This window comes from Pleurodeles waltl, chromosome 4_1 (assembly GCF_031143425.1).
Source record: "Pleurodeles waltl isolate 20211129_DDA chromosome 4_1, aPleWal1.hap1.20221129, whole genome shotgun sequence".
NCBI classification, from domain to species: Eukaryota; Metazoa; Chordata; class Amphibia; order Caudata; family Salamandridae; genus Pleurodeles; species Pleurodeles waltl.
In genome coordinates, this window is record NC_090442.1 from 840,351,157 (window position 1) to 840,364,559 (window position 13,403).

The 13,403-nt window shown below is 42.1% G+C and overlaps 1 protein-coding gene across 1 annotated transcript in view; it reads left to right on the forward strand.

Annotated features, from left to right (window-relative positions):
• Positions 1-12,256, forward strand: part of LOC138288216 (lysozyme C-like) — a 103,228-nt gene extending 90,972 nt beyond the window's left edge. Inside the window, exon 4 of the mRNA XM_069229597.1 lies at positions 11,881-12,256. Within this exon, the coding sequence (XP_069085698.1) occupies positions 11,881-11,947 (67 nt within the window). The 3' untranslated portion in view covers positions 11,948-12,256. The remainder of the gene's footprint in view (positions 1-11,880) is intronic.
• Positions 12,257-13,403: the final 1,147 nt, after the last annotated feature.

Here is a 13,403-nt window from a genome sequence, read left to right on the forward strand (position 1 = left end):
ACGTTCCAGTACAGAATAATTTCGTTCAGCCTCTAATAGAATATGAGACAGATAAAAGATAGGATGTTCCAATCCATCATTGTCTTGCTTCTGCAGCAGAACTGCTCCAATAGCTCTGTCTGAGGCATCAGTCTCGACGATAAATTTCTTGGTATTGTCAGGATGACGCAACACAGGTGCTTGGGTAAAGGCTGTCTTTAATTCTTGAAACGCGCGTTCAGCCTCCTTGGTCCAAATGAAACCCTTCTTCAGGTTCTCTTTCTTAATTGTTTGTGTTATGAAACTTTGTAGGTGGGCAAAGTTATGAATAAACTGACGATTAAAGTTTGATGGACCAAGAAAACATTGTGTTTCTTTAATGGACGTTGGAGAAGGCCAATCTAATATGGCACTGACCTTGTCAGGATCCATGGATATTCCGTGTTGATTAATACAAAACCCGAGATACCTTACTTCAGATTTATGGAACTCACACTTCTCAGGTTTACAAAACAATTGGTTCTTCTTGAGTCTTTCCAGAACTTGCAGGACATGATCTACATGGTGCTCAGGATCACGGGAATATATCAAGATATCATCCAAATAAATGACTACATATTGATTGAGTACATCAGAGAACACTGAATCCATAAATCGTTGAAAAACAGAAGGGGCATTGGTCAGTCCAAAGGGCATAACACGATACTCATAGTGCCCAAAAGGGGTACGGAACACAGTCTTCCATTCATCTCCTTCCTTGATCCGAAGGAGATGATAGGCACCCCGTAAGTCTAATTTAGTAAATATCTTGGCTCCTTGAAAAGCATCCAATATATCTCTGATTAAAGGCAGTGGATATCGATCCTTAATTGTTATTCTGTTGAGTTCACGAAAGTCCACACAAGGACACAGATCCTTAGTCTTCTTCGGGATGAAGAAGAGAGGAGCCCCAGCGGGGGATGTGGAAGGAGCAATCAAACCATTGTGTAATTTGCCGTCTAAATATTGCCTTAGCACCTTCTTTTCTTGGTCTGTCAGAGAATACATTCGACCGAAGGGGACGAGTTCATCAGGAATCAAAGGAATAGCACAGTCATAACTGCGATGAGGTGGCAAAATAGGATTACTAGGTTTCTGAAAAATCCTGATATATTCCTGATAACAATCTGGAACCCCCTGGATACTATTGATAGAGTTAGTGTTATCCTTAGTTGACGGACAGGACCTTTTTGGAGTCTATAAGAAGTAGTGGAATAACAATTCTGTTGGCAAAATGAAGACGTTAGGGATATAGTTTGTGTTTCCCAATTGATATAGGGGTTGTGTCGAGCTAACCAGGGAATTTCCAAAATCATGATGTCATTTGGTGAGGCTATGAGATCAAAGGCAACGTGTTCTTGATGCCCCCCAAATGTCAAACAAAGAGTAGGAGTTGAGGCCCCCACAGGTCCTGAGGTTAACGGAGAGCCATCCACCGTGTGAACCTGCTTAGGAGTTTCTTTAGGAATGTGGGGAATTCCTTTACTCGTAGCCCAGGTCTCATCCAGATAGAGTCCACTGGCTCCACAGTCAAGGAGAGCCAGAAGATGTTCTTCTTGATCTTGTGAACTTTGTAACTTGACCGAGAGGATAAACAGAGTGGACATGCTTTCTTTGGAGGAACATATTGATGGTACTTCAGCTCCTCCCATCTCCTTCCTCCTTACAGGGGACGGGAGCTGGCGTTTCCCGCAGGCCTTGAGGGACGTACCGGACAACTACGGATCAGGTGGCCAGCCTTACCACAGTATAGGCAAAGTCCCCTTCGTCGTTGTTCCTCCCTTTCTGACTCCGTCAATGGCCCACGAACCAGATCTATCTGCATGGGCTCTTCATGGGGAGGTGGAGAGGCTTCAGATGGACTATCTTCCATTCGCCGACTGCTAGCACGGAAGGTACCGGACTGGTATGGAGCTCTAGTTCTACGTCTTTCCATCTTGCGCTCTCGAAGTCTATACTCGATGTTCATAGATTGATCCATTAATTCTTTCAAAGAACAAGCTGGAGAAGAGTGTACAAGCTCATCTTTAATTTCATCACGCAGGCCTCGGCGGAAAAGGGTTACAAAGGTGCGTTCTACCCAGGAGGTTTCAGCTGCCAGCTGTTTGAAGCGGGCTATATACTGCAGTACATCCTGATTACCCTGCTGAATGTCACATAAGGCTTCTTCAGCTGCTGCTTCTACCCCAGGTCTCTCAAACATTTGTTTGAAAACAGTCAGGAAAGCGGAATAGTTAGCCAGGACTGGGTCATCTGCAGAAACCAGAGGAGTCGCCCAAGCAAGGGCTGGACCAGACAAGGCGCTGATCAGATAGCCCACCTTAGCCTTATCCGAAGAAAAATGGAGTGGACGAAAAGCAAAGAAAACCGTCAGGGCATCCAAAAATTCCTTCATCTTTAAAGGATCTCCGGAATATCGAGGAATAGTGGCAGATACGGGCGGTATGTCCATTGATCGGGAAGACAAGACCTGTTGTAGCGCAGTGTTCTCTCCCCGTAACTGTTGTAACTCTTGGGCTTGTTGTTGGTCAGTCTGTAACATGGCTTGAGCATTTTCTGACGCCTCTCCCTGTGGATCTTCCATGGCGCTTTCGCAACGCAGAATCTTTTGGCGTTGCAATCTGTCACGTACTGCACTGGACTTCTCACCTCTGGATTTCAGATTGGCGAATACACCAAGTCTTCTACAGGTCCTGGATACTCCCAGATAAGGGCGACCCCTTCTAGTAGCCAAGGTGCCGCTTGACAGGCTACGCCAAAGCAGACCGTACCCTCCAGAAGGAGTCCCAGAGGGGAAAAAAACCAACACTGGGGAAAAAACCTCTAACAGGAACTCCTGAAGGAAAACAAGAAAAAACAGGACTTGACAACAGGAAACAAAAATAGGCAGTATCCAGGGTAAAAGGCAGGAAAAAAGGAACAGGTAAAAATCTCCCAAGGCAAAAGCAGGAAAAAAGGAAGAGGCAAAAATCTCCCAAGGCAAAAGCAGGAACAGGCAAAAATCTTCCAAGGCAAAAAAGCAGGAACAAAGAACAGGAGCGAACAGCACAACCAGAAGGAAGTGTTTGCAACGCAAGGAGGAACAAGACTGACTGACTTATATACTGAGAAAAGGGAAGTGACATCACAGGAAAGGGAAGTAACACCATCTTGGATTGGGAAAAGCCCATAGACCAGTATAGGAAAAAGGAAGTAGTATAAAAGAAAAACAGAGCATGCTGGGACAAAAACACGAAGAAGACAAGAAGGACACAACATGGATAGAGACAGACAAAGGACCAACAAAAAACCCACCACCAACAACAAAAGAAGAAAAAAGGCTACAAGGAAGCGAAATATATTCTTCCCAGAAAGCATAGTCAAAAAACGCGGGGAACGGCGCTCCGAATATCGGTAGCGCGTTCCACCCGCGAGGACAGAAAGAGACGCCGTGTCAGAGCGCGGCGTTACATTACTGTTGTTTGTCTGCACTCTATGTTAATTGTGTGTGTGAATAGGAAAACATAGCTAATGCTGAGTATAGGCATTAACAAAAGGAATTTTCATTGATAATGTCTTGCTTCCAAATACAATTGACTGAAATCCATTACAGAAACATGGATACTATCAGGCAAAGGATGCAAGGAGTATATGATTAAAACTAGAAACCAGTTTGGGGGGAAGGGATGGGGGTGGGACAATGTATTTAAAAACTTCTTACCAAGCATCTTTATCATACATTATTTCCAAGAGTCATTACCAACTATCATTACTCTGAGAAAACAGCATGCGTCATTTTCCCCTTCTTTTATCTTCAACCTCTGATTTGCATATGTTTTATATTTCCTTGCCATATCTTTATTTCCTCCCCTTTTAGGTCTGAAATTCGAGGGGCTTTAGCTGTCTCACCAGAAAAATATTTCTCCAAAATATTAATATAGATTATACACACAGAGTGTGTTAGAAATGGGGTCTCTATTTGGCAGACGTATGCACCTTGTCCAAGTAGGGATCACCACTCTAGTCAAGGTAAGTGAGATACACACCTTAAATTAATCTGTGCTCACCCTCTGGTAGATTGGCACAGACCAGGCAGGCTTAACGTAAGAGGCAATGTGTAAAGTATTTATGCAAAACTTAGTACAGTAAAGCAGTGAAAACACCACTCAAGAATATCCACACCAGGTTAAAAAAATAGATCTTAATTTAATGAACAAAGTAAGACCAAAATGACAAACATCCAATACGTAGAAATCAAGATATTACTTTTTAAAGAATATCTGTAGGGCTTTTAAAAAAACAAATCTTTATTGGCATTTTGAAACAAAACACAACTGAGGCTTTACTCATAATAGTGCACTCAAACAGTGTTGCATAGTGTATAACCCTAAATTTAACATGTAAGTTATGAAAAAAACTGCAGCACTGGAATATTACTGGCAACAGCATCTTGCCCTACTTGGGGCTTTTTGGGATGTGGGGCATATTCAGTCCATTGGCTGAGGGGGTAGATTGGGACCAAACTAGTATATGGGGGCAGGGCCGGTCAAGGTAAGACCATGGACATCCACATGCACACCACTCTGGGAGGCTGGAGCTGCCACACCACATCCACATGATACTGACCTCCCATCATCTGCTAATGCTCGGCTCATGTCAACATATCCAGTTAGGGCACTGGGGGTGGGGTGAAGGAGAGGGGAGGGGGTAGAGTGGGGCAGGAAGGGGGTCTTAATGTTATCCAGTCCCATCAGGTCATCTGCCATCTCAAGCACATCCACGGCCTCAGCAGACCCATGATGCAAACTCAAGGGGTGCTTAAAAGCTTAAAGTGTCAACAGGGTCTATGTGGGCATGCTAGACCGGAGTAAATTCAAAAGTTCAGGCTGACCGCAATGGAGCATGGGCTGGCTGCAGGGACCAAACTTGTCCAACTGAAAGAATACCTTTTATGGAGGGCTGCGTCAATGATCTGATGCGAGGAGCACGAGGGGTGATCCAAAGACGATGCGTAGGTTCCGATCCGTGCAGTCAGGAATGCATCATTGTTGAGTCGCGCAGTCGTTGATGCAATGTCCTCGAGATGCGGCATCAAACCCTTTGCGATAAAGGTGATACTTCATCGTTGAGCCGTGCAGCCGGCTACGCGAAGCTGATGCACCGGGCCTATGGCAATGCATCGATCCTGAGATACGCAATCGATGATGCAAAGTCCTCATCCTCAGCGGTGATGCTTCGCCGTCAAGGAGAGATGCAGCAGTTTCTATCAGTGCAGTGATGGCAATGCGTGGATTTTCTCAGAACACAGCTGCAGAACCCACTTCCAAGGGCACAGGCCTGGACTGGTTTGGCACCTCTTGGCCGGGTAGGACTTACATATGGAAGAGTCAAGGTGCTGTTGTAGATTTGCAGGGAGTCTTTGATGTCCCAGAGACTGCAGAAGAACAGGAGGCAAGCTAGCAAACCCTTGAAATTAACTGGTTCTGGGGATACAAGAATTCAGGTCTAGTTCTTCTCAGTACCAGGCAAGGAGGGCAGCAGGGCAGGCTCAGCAAAGCAGTAGTCCAGCAAGTCTAGCGGAGTCCAGCAGAATTACAGTACTTTCAGCAGCACAGCATTCCTTCTTCCTGGCAGAATGTCCTCAGGTGCACAAGTGTACTGATGGGGATGGGTTTGGGGTCCAGTACCTATACCCAGTTGTGCCTTTGAAGTGGGGGAGACTTCAAAGGGAGGCCTTTGAAGTGTGCAAAGACCCTGATCTTCCTTCCCTGGCTCCAGACACACTACAGGGGGTTAAGCAGCTCTTTGTGTGGGAAGAGGCACAACCCTATTCAGGTGTAAGTGTCAGTTCCTCCCTCCCATCTAGCTCAGGAAGACCCATCAGCTTGGTGATGGGCCATCAGGCTGTCCTCAGCTCCCTTTGTGTGTGGCTGTCTAGAGAGAATGCACAAATCCCAGCTGTCATCTACCCCAGACATGTATTCAGAGGCATGCAGAAGGCACAGAATGGGTAAAGTAAGAAAACACCAACTTTATAAAAGTAGCATTTTCAGACGTACAACTTAAAATCGGACTTGACCATAAGTTGTGATTTTAAATTGTGAGTCCAGAGACTCCAAACTCAAATTATCTGTCTTGTACCAATTAGAAATTAAACGAGTTTTTCACTACTTGGACATGTAAGACCTAAAGGTAGATGTCCAACTTTTTAAATACACTGCACCCTGCCCTTGGGGCAGTTCAGGACCTATCTTACGGGTGACATATATGTATTAAAAAGCAAGGTTTGGGCATAGCAAGTGGGTTAACTTGCCAGGTGGACACAGCTGTTTAAAACTGCACACAGACTCAGCAATGGCAGGCCTGAGTCCTGCTTAAAGGGCTACTATAGTGGGTGGCAAAATTAGTGATGCAGGCTCACTAGTAGCATTTCATTTACAGGCCCTGGGCACATGTAGTGCATTTTACTAAGGACTTACAGGTAAATTAAATATACTGGTTGATACCATATTTTAGGACAAGAGCATATGCACTTTAGCACTGGTCAGCAGTGGTAAAGTGCCCAGAATCCTAAAGGTAGCAACAATGAAGCAAGCAAAACAGGAGCTCAGAATGCAAAAAGTCTAGGGAAAATGATGCTAAGGATGCCAGGTCTAACAGAGTGACATTTGCTTAAAGGGCTTCAACCATGGGTCCGTTAAATTGTCAATCACATTTTGAGTCTGCCCACAACAGGATAGAGTATTGGGCACATGGGGCAATGGTTCAGCCCACTTTACCCCGTGCCTTCCTTCACTCTGAGGGGCTATAAAAAGCGTATGCACCTTGTTCACTTCTGCCTAAAAATTATTTCTTTCTCTTCATGATTAAACTGCTGTAAAGAGTACTTTATATTTTACTTTGTGTATTAACTTTAAATACCAGCTATTTATTAAGCCTGCACTTGGGATGCCCATTTAGATGGTGATTTGTTATATGTCTCCTTTTTAAAGTTATACCATGTTTAAGTAAAATTTAGGTGTCCTCAATTTGAGTACTTGATTATGTGGTGATTTATTCATGCCTCTTTTACTAGTAATAATAATGATAACATCCATGGCACAACTGCAAGGCTGATTTAAAAATATCACTAGTAAAATAGTGATCTTTTTTAATTTTACATTTTAATGCAAACATGTGGCAGCCAACTAAGTTGTATTTTGTTCTTTTTGTGGCATGTGCTTCCAATGAAAAACAAAAAAAATAACTATTGCACATCTTGCAAAGACCAGAGCTTTTGATTTTGCCAATGCTTGTTAAAAGTTTGGTGTTCATTTTTGGTTAGCAAACCTTGGCAATGACCCTGAGCAACGCACCTTTGTTAATTCTTGGTAATAACCTTAATTATGCCCCTGAGTACATATAGGTAAAGTTATAATGACCATTTTTCACACCATATGTAATGGTTAGGACAACTAGATAAATTCATTTTTAGAGTTGTTGTTTTTATTACAAACTAACTGTAACATAAATGGCCCATCTTCCAACAGATATCTTGTAAAGCTGGACACAACTGTGCACTTTCTTCACACCTTCAGCATGATTTATATATAGTCAGCTTGTGTACAAGTTAAGTGCTCAGATAGATGTGACAGTGCACCAAAAATTACAACTGTGTGGTGAAGTAATGTGTGGTTCATTCCTTCTTCCAATCCTAAGATTTTGCTCTAAGAATGCAAACATTTCTTAATTTTCCATACCAATTCACCGACAATACTCCAGTAATGCACTCTTCTGTAGTAAGTATTACTGTATGTGTGTGTTATAAATACATGCAGCACATACATTACACACAAATATCACATTATAGTTGTGCAACTCATGCATAATGTGCACACAGTGATATTAACACTTTTTCCAGGTAAGCGTCTTACTTCAACCCGGACAAAACCTTTATGAATCCCCCTCAACATTTACAACCACATTGCCAAACACCTCAGATGATACTTTTCTTGATGATCTATAGATAATTGAATATTTGAAGAAGGCAAGGCCTGAAGCCAATGTGCTTTGCCCACTTTGTTTCATGTTTTAGAGGAAAGCCTTGGCTATGGTACTGCAAACGAAGGGCAGTGTTCGTTGCTACTGTTTTAGAGCCACTTTTTCATCCCTTATACATTTTGGGGGATTCAGTGACTGTGTTTCACTTGCACAATATGGAGTGGGGGCCAGTGGATAACACTGATATTTTAGTTTCTTTTTGCTTGCTATTAATAATTTTGGTGTAAATTTATTAACTAGATTGTATTCTTCCTAAACTAAATTGATATGGCCATCTTAACATATTTCAATTTTAACTGCAATATTCTTTTGATGTTGATGTTAACGCACCACCTACACGTTTCCTTGGAGAAGGGCTTTTCACTTCTGAGAAGCAACCAATGGCAAGTTTGAGATTCCTCTCACAGATCTGCTTCTTTTTATTAGGAATTAGGTTGTTTTCACTTTGAGGAACCGTGGCCTTTTCATATTAATGATAAAGCTTCTCACCCCATAGCTTAGCAATCAAGTTTTCCACACTGTAGTACATAGGGCCTGTTGTACAAAGGCCTTTTGAATTTCTTAACAGGCCAATTCGTAATGTCAGCATGTTAAGAAATGCAAAATAATGTATCACCCTTCATCAGCCAGGCTAGCTTGAATCCAGTGGTGCAGCAAGCAAGGGACCGAGTCTGGGCATACCCCAGCCACTTAGGGCACACAAGGCAATTTCTTAACAGGCCAAATCGTAATGTCAGCATGTTAAGAAATGCAAAATAATGTATCACCCTTCATCAGCCAGGCTAGCTTGAATCCAGTGGCACAGCAAGCAAGGGACCGAGTCTGGGCATACCCTAGCCACTTAGGGCACACAAGGCAACATCACAAAATAAAATGATGGACGGAGTATTGAAACCTTTCAAACACTCACCCCTAGTCACAGATCTGGGTTTTATATATTGTTATTTTGCTTGGTGGCCTGGTGAGCAAAAGAACAATGGAGTAAACCCAGATCTGTGACTGGGAGTGAGTTTTTGAAAAGTTTCAACACTCCGTCCGTCATGCTTTTGGTTTGCTAAAGTTGCCCTAAGTGGGAAGGGTATGCCCAGACGTAGTTCCCTTGCTCACTGTGCCACTGGATTCAAGCTAGCCTGGCTGATGAATGGTGATACCCTGAAACCGGTTCCAGGATGCTTGTTTCCGGTCCAGGGAGAACCTGGCCTGGCAGTTCGAGCTGGACTGTTCCCAGGGGGAACAGGGTCAAGACTGATTTGCATATGGCTGGGTCCAAACTGGGGTGGCATGGTGAGAAAAAGAGTGACAGATTAAACCCAGATCTGTGACTGGAGGTGAGTGTTTGAAAAGTTTCAACACTCCGTCCATCATCACTTTGTGTTGCTAAAGTTGCCCTAAGTGGGGAGGATATGCCCAGACGTGGGTCCCTTGATTGCTGCGCCACTGGATTCAAGCTAGCCTGGCTGATGAAGGATGATACCCTCAAACCGGTCCCAGGAGGCTTGAATCCTGTCCAGGGAGGACCTGGCTTGGCAGTTCGGGCTGGACTGCTCCCATAGGGAGCAGGGTCAAGACTGATTTGCATATAGCTGGGTCCGAACTGGGGTGATTTAGCAAGCAAAATAATTATGGATTAAACCCAGATCTGTGACTGGGGGTGAGTGTTTGAAATTTTTTAACACTCTGTCCATCATTTTATTTTGTGATATTGCTCTACATGTGCAGCAATATTTTTGGGATGCATTTCGGGGATCCTTTTCCCATAGCCATCCTTGGTTTTGCAGTTCCCAAATCTCTATTTGGGAATTGCAAAACCGGCCCATTATCACAAATGGCATGGGATTCCTTATTTGTGATTTTTTAATAGTGATTCCTACTTTGTAGGAATCACTATTAGGAAATCGGTATCTTGGTACATAGCATTTTGCATTTCCTAAATAGGGATTTCTATGAAGTCGCTATTTAGGAAATGCAAAGTTGCATTAACGTACATCTGGCCCAAAATTTCTACTCAAGTATAATTTCCATACATGCACTTCTTCTCCTCTACAAAAGTATGTCTCCTGTTCTATCAGTGTTTGTTCTAGGCAAAATGTGTTTCACCGAGGGCCACTCACCTGAATTCCCAGGACTTCTGTGGAAGCGAAGATCTTCTACTTCTCTTTGAGATTATAATTTAGTGTCTGAAGAGATGACTGATATCAGGGACTAACCCTAGGGAGAAATGGGGTTGGAGAGAGAGATGGAGAGAGAGATGGTTCTGGTGTACCCAGAGCTTCTGTGAAAAGAATGGGGTTGGGGTATAACCCTTCTGAGCAGGACTCCTCAAGTTCTAGTGGCAAGGCACACTCCTTCAGTCAGAAGAGGTATCTGCAGCAAGAACACAGTCATTTTAGACAACCGTACATGAATGCCTAACAGTCAGCCTGAAAGTTTGAGATCTTAATGAACTTAACGCAACTAGTCCTTTTTCTTTAGCCAAGGCATTCTTATTCAAACTCAAATTGCTAGGGTGTCCTTGAAGAAAAAGGGGATACCAAAACTAGAAGTGCCCAGTTAGTGCACTAACCTCGGGTCTGTGTAGTGGGCTGGAATAGATGGACCTTAAACAACAGCAAAAAATGGTTGTAGTCAAGGCAATGGGGGCACAGTGGCACTAGCTGATCAATCAGGTTCCAGGGTTCAAAATAGTTCAAATTTGTCTCGAAGAGACGGAGTTCCTGAGAATGGTTGATGACTCCAACTTTCAAGTGAAGATATCCAGGTTATTCGAACAAATAAACAAGTAAGCATATTAGGAAAGCTTTAGGTCAGCAGGAAACAGCGGCTTTTAACTAAAAAGCACCACCTGTTTGTTCAAACACAAATTCTGAGCATTTGCACTTCAACGGATCTTATAACATTGCACTCCAACTAAAGTGCATAGCTTGCCTTAATATAGTGCATAGCAGAGTGTATGGAACCTGCCCAACTAGAAAACAGTGAAAAGTGCACAGAAGAGTACATGGCACCTGCCCAACTAGAAAAAGGTGAAGCACGAGTATTAGAGTACAAGGCACTTGCCCAACCAGAAAACATTGAACAAAGCACAGCAGAGTACATAGCACATACCCAACTAGAAAACAGTGACAACAATGGGGAACAGACAGAACAGGCAAACCAGGGTGTGACATGATATTTCTCAAATTTGCTTAAATGAATTTGTTGAAGAAGAGGAATACAGTAAGTAGAACAGTGCGGGGAATCATGACTCACTGAGTATCATTCAAGAACTCTTCATCAGCAAATGGTGTATAATGAGATGTTTTACCAGTTTGTTTTATTCAAAAAATGTTTTAAATGGGGAATTCCTACAGAAATAAAGCTCCACTTTTCCACATTGCATCCACTACATAATAATTTAACGTTTTCTAGGAATTTCTTTGCCCAACCTACATTTGGCCATCCATGACTCTTTCCCAGGCTGCTGGCGCCAACAATGAACCAGCCTGCACGTTCACTTTCAAATTAGATAGGGATCTAATGATGATGCATATAACCAGATCTATTGCCAACAATTGTATGAGTAGCTAGCTCATCCCAGGCATATGAAAGAGTTGAGAAGAAATACTTGGCAGGAGAAAGGAGGCAGGCAGCATTGTTTTCTTTTTATTTTGTCTGTGAATTGTCCTGTACATCATTACAATGTGCCCCATTTTTAAAATAAGGGTGTTTAATTTGTCCTCTCATTAGCTCTTGAGGTATTCATAGAAATTACTAATTCAGTGCAACGATATTTCTTTAAGTGCTATTTCTTCTCTGTTTTTTACATGTAATTGAGTCTAACCAGACATATTTTTTGTCCTACAGGGTTGCATGGAATACGCATTGCAAAGGAAAAGATCTCTCTCAATGGATCAAAGACTGTCAACTATAAATTGCTGGATATTAATCACAAGCGTTTGTTACAAGAAACATGAAAATGATAATCAATATGCTATGCATCGTTCCTTAAACCATTTTTAAGAATACCCACTTATAACATTTTTCTAGATGCTTATTTCCATCCACTTAAGAGATGACAATAATGCAGATTTGATAATATGAGCAGATCATTATCAGGCGCTAATGTTGGCTTTGCAAACGTGTCCTGTGTTGGCTGGACTTGATTCTGTTATTCTCTTTCATTTATATTGCAATATAATTCTGTTCTGCAGCACTGCAAATAATAAAGTTTTCAAGCACACTTTTAAATTGGTAAATGTCTGTTTATCTAACGTGAGGACAGTAACACAGATAAATGATTTCAATGTTTTCCTTTTTTTTGTGGCCCAGTGAGATCAAGACAGTTTCTATCTTGTCAAACCTGTAGGACAGCTTTGAAATACCGGCCTTCTTTAGTGAATTGAAACTAAGCCCATCCTACGTAGAAACAAGATTGAACTATACGCATTTTCTGGTGTCTAGATAAAAATGTTATACTCAGAGGAGGTATAAGATTTTAAATATTTTACTAACACTTATGCTGCAATATTGTTTTCACATGTTACACTGCACTGATGTGCACAGAAACCAGCCATCTTTGAAATAATTTTACGAGTGAGAAATGCCTTGAAGTTGAAGTGTCTGGAGTGGGTTGTAATGGTTTTGTTAACGCGTCCCTTTATGATTAATTTACTCACTTTGGGACTCATTTTAGGCCAATGAATCTTTTGACCCTGATTCAAGACACCTTAGGACTAGATAGCTAATCAACATGTCAATCAATATGTCAATAATGTCATCAAAGTTCACAGTAATACGACAATTCAAATTATTCAAAGTCATTTAATAAACTCGAAAGACTACCATGACCTTTCAGTCATGAATAACCACACCAGTTTAATATGATTTTGTGAAGTTTATTCCCTATTGATTACAATTCTACTAGCAAATGTATTAGTCTCAAAACCAAGAAACACATTAGCATAGTCACAATATTGCAACTCTGATAAGATTTCATCAAAGCCAGATTCACAAACATTAGAATATAACACGGCGTCAGCATAGGTTATTTTTAGCAGAGTATCATCATCACGTTATTCAACAAAGCATAGATTTGGTCATTTGTCTATTTGCGTCAGTTTAGTGAACCCCTCTCCTAACCTCGAATTAGCATTGTCATGTTGGGCTTCATGCAAAACAATTTAGTAACACCAATTTGGAAAACATCTAACTATGGTCTCTGTCAAAAGAAGCAGTTGGTACCTAGAAAGGAAAAGCAAACAGACAATCACAATTTCATTGTGGGTCAGCACTCAGGCTCGGTCTTCGTCCTCAGGACATCAGTTGATTCGCCATCAAGAATTCAGCAATCGGGGAAAAAGGGGGCACTTCCCTCATAAGGAGGTAAA